Source organism: Amphibalanus amphitrite, unplaced genomic scaffold (assembly GCF_019059575.1).
Source record: "Amphibalanus amphitrite isolate SeventyFive unplaced genomic scaffold, NRLGWU_Aamphi_draft 000185F_arrow, whole genome shotgun sequence".
NCBI classification, from domain to species: domain Eukaryota; kingdom Metazoa; phylum Arthropoda; class Thecostraca; order Balanomorpha; family Balanidae; genus Amphibalanus; species Amphibalanus amphitrite.
Window position 1 is genome coordinate 559,593 of NW_024881680.1, and position 17,357 is coordinate 576,949.

Here is a 17,357-nt window from a genome sequence, read left to right on the forward strand (position 1 = left end):
CAACGATAGTTAGAAAGACCTGCTTGCCAAAATAAAAGGATGACAGTACGAGGGGCGTTCAGAAAGCTACGGGCCCGACCATGAAGGAGCAGAGAGATACAGCATCGACTCATTAGACCAAAAAGTTCATTTATTCAAATAAACACCGTTAAGACAAACACATTTCGCGCAGCGCTTCGCGAGAGCCCTCAAGGCCTCCATAACCAAGTGGGTTTTGGACCCATCCTGCACGTCCAAGACGGCTGATTTCGTCTCCCTGCTGTTAGCGAGGTTGCCGCTGCTAATTTTCTTATGTTGGGGAAGAGGTGGCAACCACTAACCAGAGTGTGCAAGGTTCGGAGAGAAAAAAGTGGATGCGACAACAACTCGAAGCTCATCGCTTCACTGTTCGTCATCCCGCCCATGTACGCAGGTGCGTGGTCGCGGATCAGGTGCACACTTTACGTCAGCTTCCCTATAGCCTCTCCTCGATGTTTATCGAATGGACGCACATCATCAATTGTGTGCCCCTGTTTTGGAAAGTTAACGAGCGGAGGGGGGTCGCATCGACCCCTCCCCCTGCCAGGCCGTGTTATGAAAAATGCCCAGGGCGAGGGTTAACGCTTGGTGCCTTTTCTGCACTAACTACTATGAAACGAATCACTGCTCTCTTCTGGGCGTCGCCCATCCTATCCGAAATGGCGCGACTATGCTACGAATAGAAGCCCGAATCAATCACAGAAGAGACTTAATTAATGGCCATTGGCCACTTACTTAATTTGCGTAAGTGGACATCCCAATAACACATCATTTAACACACCGCCTTGCAGGCCAAAATTCCAACTCCTTCATTGTTCGGCCCGAAACTTTTTGAACGCCCCTCGTAGTTACGAGCTTCAGTTTTCGGGGTCTGATGCGGTAATGACCTGGCGTTGAACCCTGGGGAATCAGGCTGCATCACCCGCTCAAATCAATATACCTATGGCCTATTCTGGAGCACCGCGGCACCTTCCGAAGTCGGTGTAGGGCCTCCAGCGGCTGGTGTGGAGACGGATCGGGGTCTATTAGGGGCGGTCGCGTGGTATGCGGGACTCAGAGGCAGTTATGGACCTCTATAACCAATTGCGTTTTCGAGCCTCTTAAAATCCATTAAGGACCGGAGTCCTAGACACGTGAAACCTCATTGTCAGCTACATGCACCTACTGTGGCTAGAACCTTGTTTATGTACTTGCATATGTGCTTATTTAATATTTGCTTATCTGTTTATTTTGATTTTTTATCAACTGATAAGTGACAAAAGATTGGTAGGGCTCAGCGAACATTGGTAGGGCCCAAATAAACATTGGTAAGGCTCGGGTCCTACCAGGCCTATACAAAACGACGCCCCTGACTATTGTGAAACTTGGTAGGTAGGTAGGCAGGTAGGTACCACATAACTTGAAATTACTTGACGTAATGACGTGATGTGGAAAGTGAAAATGATACCTAGGTATCGATGGAAATTTATGGACTTAGGTACGCTACAAGAAGATTGAATTGGTCAACCAATTCAAATTCAATCTACTTGTGGAGTAAGTCTATAGATTTTCATCAATAGTTACCACTTACCATTGAAGTTACTTGCTATCATGTTGATTTTATACATAAGAACCTCATTCATTTTATTTGTATGACATGTTTGAATGCAATTTTCTCAATAAGTGAAGAAAAATGTTGGTAGTGCTCAACAACACATTGGTAGTGCTCAGCTGAACATTGGTAGTGCTCGGGCACTCCCAGGCCTATACAAAACGACGCCCCTGCATGTCTTTGCAACATCATCATTACACTTCAACTTCATTACCAGTAAAACACATTTTGGGACGACAAACGGAGCGAGCGAGAGGAATTACGAGGGGATATAACTTCAAACTGACGTGTGGACGGCAGCCCACTAACCGGTTTCTAGCGATGTGCCAAATTTGAGCGCAATCGGCCTAGTGATAACCGAGGTATTGCAATTGTTACAAAACTGACACCCCTTCGTTTTGCAAGTGGCACGTGCATAAGGGGTCACCCAAATGTATCGGAAATAGTTCAATACATGGTAGGAGAAATGAAGCGACCCTACAAAAAAAAAACGCAAGTGAATCGGTCTATTGGTTGCTGACATATAAGCATCGCAGAATCGTAACCCGGACGGCCGCTCATACTCAGAAATTTTTGCTATTCTACGTGAGACTTCGCTCGCTCCGCTTGCTCCGTAATCAAAGAACAAATGTTATTTGAGTTTGGTAATGCAGTGTCCTATTAAGTATTAACCCTCGCCCGGCCAGGGGGCGTTCGGTTGATGCAACCCCCACTCCCGCCCCCACCAAGGTTTATCGCAAATAACGTAAAAACGGCGGCGCATAGCGCTGCCAATTTTAGCATACCCTCTGGGCAACCTTTTGGCACCCATCCTGAAAATTTCCAGTCTCAGTCTTTTCATGTCAGGTCACCAGTTCACAAAAAGCGGTACAAGGTCAGGGGAAAATTGGACTAATTTAGCGGCAACTGAATGACAGAGTTTTTCATTGACAGCGTGAGTGCAGTGGCACATGCGCTACCACATTTCAGACACGACTTGGGGCATCTATTTGTCACATGACCTGATGGTTTTAAGTGACCTCAGGTCAGGTCACACTCACAAGGTCACAAAACCGGTACATTGTCAAAATGGTACTAAAATGCACTATTTTGTTCATGAAAAGTAGAGTTATTCATCTATTTCAGTCAAACTTGCAGGATATTATTCTTAGCTCACTAAGTGCCATCATAGTTATGTACCACAGTTTTTCATATTCAGTTGGCCTGAGGTCATCTAGAGGTCATGATAAATTTTAAGGAAATTTGCCTGAATGGGTCTAAATATGTAAAGATAAGAGATTTGTGCTCCATTTCAGCGTTTTTTTGTGTTGTACTACCTTGAATTATATCTACTTGGTGTTTGCAGGCTGTAAGAACGCTATAGGTCGGGTCAACTGAGGTCAACTAGGGTCAAACTACGTTTTTGCTAATAACTTAGCACACAATGAGGCTAGAGCTTCAAAAATGGTGTCATCGTGTTCCTTGCGATCAGGCAATTCGAATGATATGCGATATGATGCGCTTTACTGAGCTTGTGCTTAACCCTCGCCCTGGCAGGGCATTTTTCATAACACGGCCTGGCAGGGGGGGTCGATGCGACCCCCCCCCTCGCGATTGGCTCCTATGGCACCTAGAAACACCAAATTTGGTAGGTAGGTGGGCCCCTTGGAGTTCTCGCCCCTGTGCAAATTTGGTTGCTCTCGGTCAATATTTAGGGGGGTTTTGGGGGGTATAAATGTAAAAATTTCGCTAAAAACAGGTCAAAAGTTTTTCGCTTATAACTTTTGATCTAAATAAGATAGAGCAAAAAGAAAAGCACCAGTGAACTCAGCACGTCAAGGCGCGTCGAATGATATACTTTTTAGCTTGGTTAAGTGTACTTAAAGCTTTTCTTAAATTTTAAGTAAACTTAAATTTATAAGTTAAGTTCAAGTTAACCAAATTGCATCATATCGCATATCATTCGATTCGGCTGATCACCAGGAACACAATGATACCATTTTTTAAGCTCTAGCGTCATTGTGTGCCAAGTTATTGGCAAAAACGTCATTTGACCTCAGTTGACCTCATTTGACCTGACCCATGGATAAGTACACGAAACAAAGAAGCACCAAGTGACCTGCTGTTAAGCACTGTGGTTTCAAAGCACAAAAGTGATGGAATGAAGCGGATATCTCCAGTATTTTCCGAATTTAGTATTTTCCCATAGGCTTAACATTACGACGTAATGACCTCTAACTGACCTCAGGTCAGTGACCTCAAAAAACCCGAACTATATGTTATACAACTCGGTGAACTTAGCACATCCTGAAAGTTTGAAGGAAATCAGTCCAAAACTGTGAGTTGGACAGGTGCAAAAATAAAATTGAAATTTGACCATGACCTTGTACCGGTTTTGCTGACCTGGTGACCTGACCTTAGGTCACTCGGACCTGAAATTTTCAGGTTATATGTAAAAAGGTTGCCCCATAGGCTGTGCCAAATTTGGCGGCGCTGCGCGCCGCCGTTTTTACGCTATCTTCGAAAAACCTTAGGGGGGGTCGCATCGACCCCCCCCCCTGCCAGGGCGAGTGTTAATAAATTACTTCAAGTTTACTTAATTTTAAGAAAATTTTAGTTTCGCTTAAATTGATAACAAGGTATATCATTCGATGCGCACGGACGTGCTGAGTTCACTGTTGCTTTTATTTTTGCTTTATCTTTACTAGATAAAACGTTATACGTGAAATACTTTTGTTATGTTTTAGCGAAATTTTTGCATTTATGTATACCCCAAAAACCCCCTAAATATTGACCTACAGGGTGTTTCACTAAAAGTGTCAAAAAGTAAAAGGCCCTAATGCACATAATAACAATGTTTTCTATGGACATTTGCACATCATTCCATCCGCAATTGTTGGACATTTGAATATATAAAAATGATATCACCGTCACTCAAACCTATTCCACATATCCGCCGCTTCTTTTGATGCACCGTTTCGGCACGTGTCCGGAGGTGCCTCACAGCCCGTTTTCATCTTCAGCGTCCAGACTGTCGGCAAAGCCTTGCATTGTGCTCTTCAGCTCGAAAAGTGATTTCTTCCTCAGCTCTGCGAGAGCTACTGACCAAAACCAGAAGGCTAGCGGTGACAGATCGGGGCCTCGCGCTGGCCAGGGGCGGGCGGTGAGGCAGCTGATTATTCGGCCCGGGAACGGAACTTCTGGTCCAGCCAGTTCTTGGTGGCTACAGCCGTTACGGTGGTTGTTTCTGATAGATTGGGGGCTTGGCTATTTCTGATGTTGAAATAAGCTTCTTGTTATCTTAAAAGACCCTAAAAAAGACCCTGACCTTTTCAACGATTTCCGCCGAGAGGTGGGGGCGACCCGCCTTTTTTTGGACTGGAACCGGCATCAAAGGAACCCTTTTAAACCTCTCAAGAAGCCCTTTGAAACTTTTATAATCTGGGTCGTAGCGAGGTGAGAGAGTGAAATGTTTCCTGAAAAGTCGGCGTACGGTTTCAATGTTTCTGATAGCACCAAATGTAAGTGTAATCCACCGCTCCTGTTGCGGTGTAAATAACCTGTTCTTATTCTGTATAAGGAAAAAAACGACTAGTAACTTGGCCTCCTGCCCTCGGTCCGTATGAGTGTAAAATATATCTTAAGTGGCCAAAGCATAAATGTCCAAAAATTTGCAACAAAGCCACGTGCGCAACCACGTGCTTTGCGTATTTTATATATCTTTAATAAGCATTTACTTTTTGACACTTTTAGTGAAACACCCTGTAGATAAACAAAATTTGTACAGGGGCGAGATCTCTTATGGATCCACCTACCCTATAAATTTGGCGTTTCTAGGAGCTAATCGTCGGGTGGTGGGGTTGGGGTGGGGGTCGTGGTGAACTAGGTATACCAATGCTGGTAAGTAAGTTTTAATAGGATTGGTATTCGCATATTTTTGCATTCATATTAGGCCTAACATTTGGGTTGTAAGCTAGTTCACCCTGGGTACAAGGCTGCTCAAAGTATGACCACCATCACACAGGGACGTAGCCAAGGGGGGGGGGGGCACATGGGCCATGCCCCCCTGAATGCGAATAAGAAAATTATTAAATAAAAAATAAAAATAAAAAACAACTGCACCCCAAAAAAAGTGGGCCAAATCCGAGGAGTCTTCTTTTTGGAGGGGGTGCACGACATTAGGCCGCGACCTGTAGCCCCTCCCTCAGCAAAATCCTGGCTACGTGCCTGACCATCAAAAAACTAGCTTGGGTGGTATTTTGATTATTGTTATTATTATTATTATTATTATCATTTCAGATTAGCTCTAAGCTCTGTCAGTCCTATCGTTTCCTAAGCGCCCTCCCCGTTTCCCGTTTGCAGGGCGCCGCGTTCCGTCCTGTCATTCGTGCATGGCTCGTTGACCCACCAGCGAGTGGAGCTATCGCTGTGCTGCATGCTGCGCGATGGTGACTAGTTGGTGTTGACTGTCTGCCGGGGTGGCGGAGTTCGGTGCACGGAGCAGCGAGGCCGTGGCGTGACTGTATCTCTTCGTGCCCGGTGCAGCGGGTACAGTCGACAGCCGAAAGTGGAGGAATACTGCAGGGTCGTACAGGACGACCTGGTTCGGACGAGTCGTCGGGAACGCGGGCAGGAAACCTGAACGATACAACACAGCTCTGTTTAGTGGTGATTCGGTGAAAGGATTTATTGATGCTTATTTGTGTCTCAAAATAGATGTGGCGAAAGGATAAACTGGTTTGCCTATTTTTTCTTGTAAAGCGAGCAGAGAAAAAGGCAATGGTAGAGAGAACGCTTTTAGGCTCATGAAGTGTTGTACAGGTGTTGATGTATCAAATAAGGAAAGAAAACAAAAGAATTAGTTTAAGGGTAACTAGAACGAGCGTAGACAGCTGTGTGAGGCATGCCTCAGCTAATACAGTACTTATGTATATACCACATGGCACATCGTACTCAGATGGATAGTGCGTCCTGTTTGCTCATGTTGATACTGAGCATTTAGCTTATAAGGATCAAATCTTTTTTCATTAATTTTGATTAATGCGTTTGGCAATATAAACTATATTGGGATATTGATGCAACAAGGATGTCATATATCATAATAGGCCATGGTCTGGTAGGTAATTGTATCTTTCGTTGTATTTGTGAGAATGGTCACGTCAATAGTCTTAAATCATTTATTTATCTCGCTTGAATAAGTATCCGCTAGTTTTGTAGTCACACTGCGCTATAATTATCGTTCTTGAGTAGAGTTCTTTGTTACTTCTTGTTTGCGCGCTTATACGAAAACAACTACGCTGAATAGAGTCTATTAGGGCTTGAAAGTTTGTGGAAGTTGGATGTCAGCGAGTAAACGAGGAGGTTTAATAAAATGGTATGTTTGTAGATAAACTCCATACAAAAAGAGCTTTAAACAGACGTAACAAAAAATGGAATTTTTTCGAATGTCCAGATAAGCCATAAGTGCATTCCCTTCGTGGCATGTTTTGTGGTAGTTTTGCATACAATTAAGTCTATACCCTCCCATGCTTCCTTGCTTTAGGTTTCAACAGCCACATAATTGTCCCGTGCTTATTGACGTGCGCCTCGAGGAAACTAGTTTCCATCGGCACTGTTGGGGCGGCTATTTGGGGTTCAATCAGCCGCAATCGCTGCGGTGTTTCAGACGGTTCGGGGGCCGCCTGTGGCACGCCACCGTCGGCCTTGGCTGCTCTGTCCGTCTGTGGTGGGGGCTGGCAATTGAAGCCACAGGCCCGAGGTCTCCTCAATGAAATCCAGAGACGCGGTGCAATGGCAGACCCGGACCCATCTTTGAAAATTCTAACGTTAGCAGGAGACTGCAGATGTGGTCTGGAAACGGGGGAAAGCAAATATTTTCTAAGCTCAAGACACTGCACATAAAAAAAACGAGAATCCGCATGCGAAGAAATGTATGAGTTATCATACGGGCTGATCCTTTATTCTTATATTTTTGACACGTAGGTACCTATATGACCTATGTACATACATACATCTACTATATAAGCAGGTATGAAATGCATCATAGGTTAACGTATACCGGCATATATTCTGGAATGAAAGAGGTCCACCCTGGCACTTCTAAATTGGCATGTTTTACTTTCAAAACCTCAAATCATTTTCGAACAAAGGAGGCAATAAATACAAGTTAAATGGATAGCTTTTGCCACTTTAAATTTACCTAAATAGGTACTGCCCGATTCAAGTTGTAATTGAAATGTTCCAATAGTAGCACCTATACTCAGCCCCAGGTGAAACTCAACGAGATATTTTGAGGGATCATGGAGGGTCTATAATATTGTTGGGGGTCCAGGGCAGCAAACTAAAACTTAGACACTCGCTATCTATTCAGATCAGACATTAACTGCCCGCAAGCCACGCCCTTCCATGCGGTGTGCCCGGGCTTGAAGTGCCAGGTGCCTGCAAGTGTGCTGTCTGGGAGATGTCAATTGTGAAACTTGCCGAATGAGGAAGAAAAGCCATTGCTCATCCTCGTATCGGCATGTTGTATCATTACCCTCAAACCATGCATTTTCTGGACTCGACTTTTTGTTCATTTAAATGAAAGACAACGCCAGAGAATAAAGGAACGAGAGGTGATGAGGGAATAATAAAAGATGACCTTCTGTAAATACGAATTCTCGAGAAAGCAACGGCTTTGTTTGTTTGATATGTGTGACACCAGAATGTGGCACCGTTTGTAATTCTCGAAGGAACGGCAGTACCTAAACTTGTAAGTACCTCCCACCTGCGAGCCCACAATTCTATCACGACCAGTGTCAGTTCGTGAGACCGGTGAATGTGTCAGGTTATAGCTGTCGGTGTCGCTTGTACGAGGTGTCCCGGTACACGGAGGGGGGGCAGTGACCACAACTATACCGCTCTGCTCAGGAGGCGGGCCAGAGCTGGCAGCTCCATCCTGTCACACGACGCACCGATTCGCGGAATCGGTCCCCCATCCGCTCCGCTTAGCTGAATCGACGGCTCGGCTTCAGTAGTTCGGCGAGCTGCCGCCAGGGGCGCTGTGAGCTCCGGCCTGTTCCGCCGCCACTCGGCCCAGACCGACGACTTTCGAGACGGTAAAAATCGGCGAGATCAGGGGCTCAGTTAGGGGCGAGTAGACTGTTTGGCGCCAATAACACCTGCTGTGGTGACTGGCTAGCCTCAGTTCTGGAATCGCGATCGTGATACGGATCCTGGTATTTACAAAATGACGACGCAAAATGAAGCCAAGGCCGAGCCTCGTCGTTCTGAAGAAGCGTGAGCGGCTCTAGGTAAAAATGTTGTGGCTTGCATTGTCTAAGAATATTTTTAGTTGGAAAGGATGAATGACTAGAAGCTGGTCAGTCATTTGTCGTTAGTGGCTTCGTTTGGATCGTGTGCCTCACTGCCTCATATGAACTGTGAAAATAAAGAGATCGCCGTTTATGGTCGCTACAGTCGAGTGTTAACAAAATCGGAGCAACGTCAGTCTATTGTAACAAATGGCATAACTAGTCTCAAAAATAAAAAGGAGCTGCAAAGTTCAGTTATGCCCAGTCATGTAGGTAAGCCATTGTGATGCATTGTCAATATTATTTGAAAACAACATAGCTTTGCAATTAACCCAACATATAAAGTACCTGATTGCAGAGACACGTGACAAACAAATGATGAATAAGAGCACATCAGCACGATAGAAGAGAGCGAGCTGTTTTGCAGAGGGTTCTGTCCTGAGTGCAGCCCGGCCCTGAATTGTTAGTGCAGCCTGTGCAACAGGCAGGCGTTCAGCGTGCAACGAGCTGGTGAGAGGAGGGAGGCGGTTAACGAGAGGGGGAGGCTGCCGGGCGGAGGGGGAGGCGGTTAAGGAGAGGAGAGAGGCGGGTGGTGAGAGGGGGAGGCAGCTGATTAGAGGAGAGAGGGAGGGGGCTAGGGAGGTGAGGGGAGGGCGGCGGGTGGTGAGAGGAAGGAGGCTGCTGGTTAGAGGAGTCGAGAGAGGGGCAGGGGAGGTGACGGGAGGGTGGCGGCATCTGGCGCACACATGACCCGTCCGTCCGACCGTCGGCACGCGGGGGAGCTCGACAGTCGACACTGCGTGGTAGCCTCCTCAGCTCTGCAGACCGCGACAGGGAGTGGCGTGCATTGGTGGCGGACATATCAGCCGACGGCGCTCACAGCCGAGGAAGCAGTCTGAGCTTCATCAGGCTTGATAAGCCAAAGCCCCTGTCTGTGAATGAGAGAGCGGCCATTGCTGAACCCAACGTCCCAACGGCATCAAAACGAGCTGTCCCCACGGGAGGATATTTTCAGCTGAATGCGGTGCTGGAAGATATTCTTCTGCAATGACACATTTTGTTTCGACCTGAGGCCTAGCCAGCCCTATAAAGCAGGATGACAGTGTGAAATGGCAAAAAAAAAATCAGGCACCGCACATGAATCCTTTTATCGAAACAATCACATTTTTGCTGTTGAGAGGACCATGGCTCAGCTTGAATAAAAAGCTATAGGGATGCGGATATGCGAATAGGCCAGCTCCTACCCTTCTTACACAGCTCCGTCCCTATCGCATCCCCTGTACTCTATTATGTACAGAGCTCTGTCTTCATCCCATCCTCTGAAGTCTATGTATGTAAACCGCTCTGTTCCCATCCCATCCTCTGAAGTCTGTTCTTGCACACACATTACACAGCTCCATGTTGTCCCCTGGGACGTGCTCGGCCGGGTATCATATAGGCTCAGAGCCGCCAGCCGCCCGAGGGAGGCCTCGTGACCCGACTGGCACGCGGCACGCGGCGTAGATATACATCACCGTGCCCTAAAGGGCATGCCTGTGATGGCATTGGCTTACATTGACGGTCGCTATCCTTGGCAGCGATGGCGGTTGAATAGAAATGTTTGGTGACGTACACACAGAAAAATATTAACACCGTTAGCGGTGTAATTGCACAGTACATATCTGAGCACTTGAGGAAAGTTAATTTAGTCCCTTCCCCGCTTAAATTACTCGCGCTTCTAAATGAACACCAGGAAGAAGGTAATACAACACTGTTAGGAGGGTTGGGTGTTTTGCTACATGTAGTAAAACACCCAACCCTCCTAACAGTGTTCTATTACCTTCTTCCTGGTGTTCATTTAGAAGCGCGAGTAATTTAAGCGGGGAAGGGACTAAATTAACTTTCCTCAAGTGCTCAGATATGTACTGTGCAATTACACCGCTAACGGTGTCAATATTTTTCTGTGTATATGCCTCACCAGGCACCGGAGATGTAATATCTCATCACAGCACTTCTTTTGAGAATTACTGAAAGACGAGAATAGTTCACCTGACCTTTAGAAGAAAGGATTTAGATGAAAGGCTCTAGACTACCTTTAACTCGAAGAATCTTCAGACCTCGCGCTTGCCAACCGTCTTTGAGCATCAAAACACATCAGCAATGCTGCAATAGTGCTGGGCTCCGCTGCTGATCAAAGTACCTATACCAGGCAGGGACGTGCCGTCAATGCCCGAAATTGACCGATACTTCTACTTCTACCGAGTCGAACCAGATTTATCCCACTGCGCCGCCTGGCCAAACTTCCGTCAAGCCTGTGACATGGGTCGCCAAGGCTCTTCTATTAGCATGCATGATGACCAGCTAATATGTATGCTAATTTTCCGTCCATAGCCCATTGATGGTTTCCCGATGCGTGGAAGTCCGCAGGATAGCTGGGCATTGTGAACATAATCCAGTGTCTGACACTGTCCGCGGCAAAGGCCCAATATCCCGCACACGTCTTTAGTAAGGGAGCTGCGAGTAGATCGGCAAGCATGGCCAGGGGCTAAACAGCAAGTAGTGCTACCAGCTTGGAATTCCTTAAACAAAAAGAAAACTATTGATTTTCCTAACACCAGCTCAGCTATGCATTCAATGGCTTAGACAAATAATCAGCACCGTGTGTACCACGGATGGCCGTAAAATAAACTGAAGAACGATGCATCCCAGACCGTATGAAAGGACGCATTTTTGGCTGGTCAGTCGTCTTATTACTGAGCTAACTTCAGTTTTAAGAACAGCCTGGCTACAATGCATACATTGAAAAGTATTTTGTTTGTAACCCATCAGAAACTGCATGGCAGTTGTAACCGTTTTCTGTTCTGTCGATAAGGGTCAAGATATGAAATCTTATTGAGGACGCTAATCTAATCGATGAAATCATGCTGCTTAGCATTCAAAAATGATTGAGCTTCATTCGCAATCATGTAATGCGAGGAAATGTTCTTTATCCACGCAACCCGAAGTCTGCTGTCGAACGCGATTGCCTCGAATGATCCCCGATGGCAACAAATGTTTTTATGGTACAATGTACCGAGGTTATCAATAAATTTATCGTATAGCACGCTATCAGACGTCATACGCCACTGAGAAAACGACCCACATTCTATTATAACGTGGCATTCACCTAAAATAAGTACAGCATTCCCTACCGCAGGGCACTCAGGGCAGAACTGCAGTCACAGTCCGATAGCGGCAGGGACAGGCTCTGTGCTGAACGCCGGCTCCTTCCTCTGTGGGTGGAAGTGCCGCGATAAGAAATGTGGCCACAGAGACATGGCAAGCTTTATCAGACGAGATGCTACTGCCGAGTGTTGTGCCTGTGTCGGTGCTGTGGAAAAAGCGTGGCTAAAGGGTGCATACCTGCTGCATAGCCGGACCGGGTTTAGCAGGTGAGTTAGACTAGCATAGAACGGTCACACGCTTCACTAAACCAATATAGCAGTGGTCGTTCACACTGTTTGCTCTAACAAAACTGTATCGTGTTTGGTGCTGAGTGACGTTCCTATAATGGTGTGCCCTGTCTATTTATTTGATTATAGAACAGATACTTTTGTATATTTTCACTTCATATTTGAGTGGTTTAATTGGGTGCAGAAAGCTGTCACGATGTCATCTGTCTTTGTGAGATGTAATGTTTGGCATTACATTGGCATTACTTTTGTCTATAGTTATTATCACTGGTGAAGGGATAAGGCATGACGTCATTTAAGCTATACACAAAGCCATTCGCTTGTGTGATTTTCCCTTTGGTACAAAGCACAGTTCTGTCATGTAGCGTTTTCCATGGTGCGCCTGTCGTGCAGAAAGGTGCCGATTAAAAATGGTCGCCAGCGTTGCCCCTGCCACCTTCGTCTTTCGTCAACCATTGATGAGTGTTGTGATCCCTTCCTCAGGTAGATCTGATCCTGCAGTAGTTGAACGCCTGCTGCTGTTCGCTCTTAGCATTTCGAACGATGAGCTACGAGTGGGCGGGTCCCGGCATAACCGGAAGATATGGACCACCGCCGGCACTCCCTCCCCGACCGAGCCGAGAAGTGGCCCCGCGTCCCAGCCGCGACCCACCACCAGTTCCGCGTCCGCGCCGAGAACTCAGCCCCGAGCCAGAGCCTGAGTGGTACTGGGGCAACATCAGTCGCGAGGAGGCCTCCGAGAAGCTCAACGGCCAGCCGGACGGCACGTTCCTGGTGCGGGACTCTCAGACGGCCAGCGGCGAGTACACGCTCTGTCTGCGCAAGGGCGGCAACAACCGGCTCATCCGCATCTGCTCTAAATACGGCAGGTTCGGTTTCTCGGAGCCGTACCAGTTCGACTCGATGGCGAGTCTGATCGACTACTACCGACGAGAGAGTCTACGGGAGTACAACCCCCAGCTGAATGTGCGGCTCGAGAGGCCGCTGGTGGAGCCACGACCGGTGAGTATTAATAGAAGGAATCTCCTACCCAGAGATGTTGTCAGGAGTAGAATTTAATCGGCAAGGCGATGCCGAGCGGTGTGATCTCTCGATTTCAAATTATTATGCTGGCTAAACAACGGATGGAACCTTAATCGGTCAGCTTGTCCCTTTTCTGCATACCCCGTCATAGTACGCTCTACTAATTAGCACATTTCAACGCTCGAAACGCACGCTTGCGCTTTGGCAGAAGTTGCAGCAAGTGCAACATCCTTGTTTTAGCTGACAGGGCTGTGGACATCCTGGGTCGATAAGGAAATTAGCGAACATTGTGGTTGTCATGCGTTTCTGGAGAGCAGCGTGACTCAAAATCCGATTCGCGGGCAAGTGGAGCTGTGTGACTTGTGTTTCAACAGAAACTGTGTCCGCTTCTCGTAACATCTTGACGTAGGTTCGTTGCTCACCGGATGCCCTGTGGCCGCAGATTGGTGACGGCCACACCATCTCCAGTCTGGTGGAGCAGTTGCGAGGCATGCGCGACGCTTACGACGAGGTGACGGCCGAGCTGGAGCTGCTGGAACGGCGCAGCGACACGCGCTCGTTTGCTATCGCTAACCATAAGAAGGCTCAGGAGGCCTACGCTGAGGTGCTGCTCATGTTTAACGAGCAGGTGCACATAGCGAAGAATATCCGGCCAGAGCTCCACGAGCGAGACCAGTGAGTTTCACGCAGCATCGTCCAGCGCGCGATCGATAGATGGGGCGAGCTGTGCAGGGATGCATTGAGGCGAGCTGCCAACTTCTGCCAATTTCTTCGTCATCACGGGCGTAGACTGAAGCTGTGATGGAGGATTGTGGTAGACCGATGCGTGGTGTATTAGCCATCATGCATTACATGGAATATATAGTATCATCAGCTGAAAGGCCATCTTATATAAAGTTAAGCGGCGTAAGTCACGCATCACATGCGTTCCCAATACAGTATTGATTAAAACATACTTTCCTTTCTGTCAGTTTTGTTGATCTGTTGACCTTTCCATGACGTCATCGGCCAGCCGATGACATGTCTTCGTGTCTCTCCTTCTCAGAGTGCAGGAGAACCGGCGTCACCTGGAGCTGCAGCGGGAGCGGGTGCAGCAGCTGCAGCACCAGATGGGACAGGAGCTGCACGGCTGGGTGACGTCCCTGCGCTCCACCGAACGCGACCTGGGCGCCGTCCACCAGCAGGAGCGCCAGATGATGCAGGACATCCGAGACGTGGAGCGGCAGCTGCAGCGGCGAGGAGTCAGCTACGCCCAGCAGGAGACGCTGCTGGCAGGCCGCGGCTCTGAGCCGGCCAGTGGCCAGGGCGAGCCCCTCTCCGAACAGCAGGACCGCTGGCTGCTCGAGCGCTGCAACCGCGATGGCGCCCAGGCCTTGCTTCGCGACAAACCGGACGGCACGTTTCTGATCCGCCGGCGCAGTGACCGGCCAGATATGTTCGTGCTGTCCATCTGTGCGCAAGGTCGCGTGGAGCACTGTCCCATCTTCTGGGGGGAGCGAGGTTACGGTTTCTCACAGCCGTACGCCTTTCATTCGAGTCTCGGATCGCTGGTGGATTACTACCACGAGGAGGGAGACCTGAGCGACTTCAACTCGGTGCTGCCCAAGAGACTGGTGTACCCGGCGCTGGGTGCATGACTGCGGCGTAAAGCATCAGCTGGCTGTGCTCTCACTGATGTATTTTGTGTGTGATAAAAACGAGCATTCAGGTATGTTTTGCCGGTCCCGTAGCTCAGTTGGTTAGAGCGTTGGACTCCGCGTGGTGAGAGCACGCGTTCCCGGTTATGACAGTCCGGGTTCGAAGCGCGACGGGCGCTCGACATTTATGGGCCTCCTGACAGGTATGGTTGCGGTTGGTGGCAGGCCGTAGCCAGGTGAAGTCAGCGAGGGGACCGGCCGTGCGCGGCTTTGTGCGCACGTTAAACTTTGGACTCTAAATTCTGCCATAGAATCGGAATTGCGCGATCGGAGGGTAGAGGGCAGGGTCATCGCAACAAGCTTCGCTTAGCGGTGGCTCTGTCCTTGTGAATCCTTCCCATCAAAAGGTTCGGACTAAATTTATAAAAAAAAAAGTTTTATTTCTTTTTGTACTTACGCTGAGAGTCGAACGCTACATATAGAGCTTGTACTGCACCTTTTCCAGATCACACATATAGCTGCGCCATTTCGTTGTCATAAGTGTTTTCGTTTTCAGTAATGTACGATGTGATATACACGTAAATGCTAGGTAAGTGATATATCGCTTAACACGAATACTAAGCACGCTTACTCTGCTTTTGTTTCTTGTTCGTCAGCCTTAATTATCCGGAGACTGAACAGCACATTTTCTTATTTGTTCACAGGGTGATCGCAGATCAACAATGTGTTGCCAAGAAAAGCTATGTCATGTTATGCTGAGACCACTGCCACGTCAACCACATGATGTTAAAAAGTCAAGCATATCAAATTTTCTAAATAGTACGGTGTTCCTGTTTGACGCCGATGTTATGTTGTTGGATTTCGCGACTTAATTCCACTTTTTTGCTGGCCTCCATTTTGCATGGATAGTTATTTTATACGTGCTGTGCATTATATTGCTGCAATAAAAGGCTACAAGAACGATACGGTGACGTTTTTTTTTTTTTTTTGTCGGATTCGGCTTTTATCATCATCTTTTTATCTTTACTTTGAGCCAAACAACGATGTGTTCGACTAACTCGTTTTCATATCAACCAAGTCTTTGAAGTTACCCTATCAACAGTCATCACTTCACATGGATTTAATGTAAAGCCCACGTCAGTATTTGAGGAGCAGGAACCGATTCCGATGCAGCCATATGACTGAAGTTATGCATTATGTCATTTGATATTTTCCTTAGGACCTTTTCGAGGATACTTTTATCATAGATCAATTTGAGTTTTATTAAGAGTGGTGGAATAAAGGCATAATTTGTGAAGTCAGAACACGCCTACATAATGGCTCATGGTATAGGTTATACTTAAATCCGAAATGTGATCACAAGTTGATTAAATTCTGGAATGCGTGCAATAAGTTTTAAACAGTATCTAGGGCAGGCTTTAATCTTCCAGAAAATGTTTACTTATCTAACTTTATTAAGTGGGTTGAGGCAGGGGCGGATCTAGGATTTCGATAGGGTGGGGGCAGTCAAGCACAGGGGCGGCACATTTTCCGCCTACGGGGGGCGGCATTCATAGGGTCTGTGCCAGTCCAGCGGAAAAAAACGACCTTGACGGCCGTCACGAGACGCAGCGATTGGTATTCAAAATTAAGGTCGCAGGTCAACTGGTTACCTCTGAGGTCAGGTCAATTACCTTAAAGTGGGGTTTGGTTTTTGGCAAATAACTTCGCAAAAATTGGAGACAGCAAAAATTTAGGTATAATCGTATTTCTCTCAAGCCGCATCGAATAGTGTAGAAGCTCTTTGTTCGGAAAAGGTCACAATCAAGATTGACCCAAAGGTCATCAGGTCAAGCCCCCTCAGGACACGGCTCGGACTAGGTAGGTCAAGTTGCATATTAGCCGATTTGGAGGCTCATTTCAATCAGAATGGTGCCTTTCCCGACTTTAACTCAATTTGGTCGAAAATTTATTAACGAAAAACGATGATGACCCAAAAGAATGACGTCCTCTGTGACGTCATTAAAATTAGAATGCCAAATTAAGGCCCGGAATTCTTTGAAGAGCGTATGAAAACACGTTTCTATGTGTCTTCGGGCGGATTCTCTAGCATGCCTATAAATTGCAAAAAGAGCAAGTTCAGTATTTCCCCATAGGCCTATAATGGGGGAGGTCACGTGAATCACCTGATCCAGGATGAATTGCACGAAAATCTCAGATAAACAAAGTAGGTATGAGTACCCGGGAGCTTGTTACTTTCTGCAAGTGTCATCATCCTCAGACAATTTGCCTGGTGTTGGAGGCGTTGCGAAGTTGTGACGTTTTTTTTTTTGACCGTGCAGAGGTTTACTTATAACCGTTAGAGGTTTATACATTGGTCAGTGACCTGACCTAACCTGAAAATGAA

The 17,357-nt window shown here is 47.1% G+C and overlaps 1 protein-coding gene across 1 annotated transcript; it reads left to right on the plus strand.

Moving 5' to 3' along the window:
• The first annotated feature begins 12,086 nt into the window (after positions 1–12,086).
• On the plus strand, positions 12,087–15,934 carry LOC122384304 (phosphatidylinositol 3-kinase regulatory subunit gamma-like). Its single transcript, XM_043371592.1, has 4 exons — positions 12,087–12,290; positions 12,795–13,313; positions 13,777–14,009; positions 14,380–15,934. Exons 2-4 carry the CDS (start codon positions 12,855–12,857, stop codon positions 14,969–14,971), a joined length of 1,284 nt encoding a protein of 427 aa, XP_043227527.1. The 5' UTR covers positions 12,087–12,290; positions 12,795–12,854; the 3' UTR covers positions 14,972–15,934.
• Positions 15,935–17,357: the final 1,423 nt, after the last annotated feature.

Bases quoted from the DNA above. Each gene is read 5' to 3' on its own strand.
- LOC122384304 (XM_043371592.1), top strand. From the start codon at position 12,855: ATGAGCTACGAGTGGGCGGGTCCCGGCATAACCGGAAGATATGGACCA. The intron at 13,314-13,776 runs GTGAGTATTAAT...CTGTGGCCGCAG, and splicing joins CGCTGGTGGAGCCACGACCG to ATTGGTGACGGCCACACCAT. The intron at 14,010-14,379 runs GTGAGTTTCACG...TCTCCTTCTCAG, and splicing joins GAGCTCCACGAGCGAGACCA to AGTGCAGGAGAACCGGCGTC.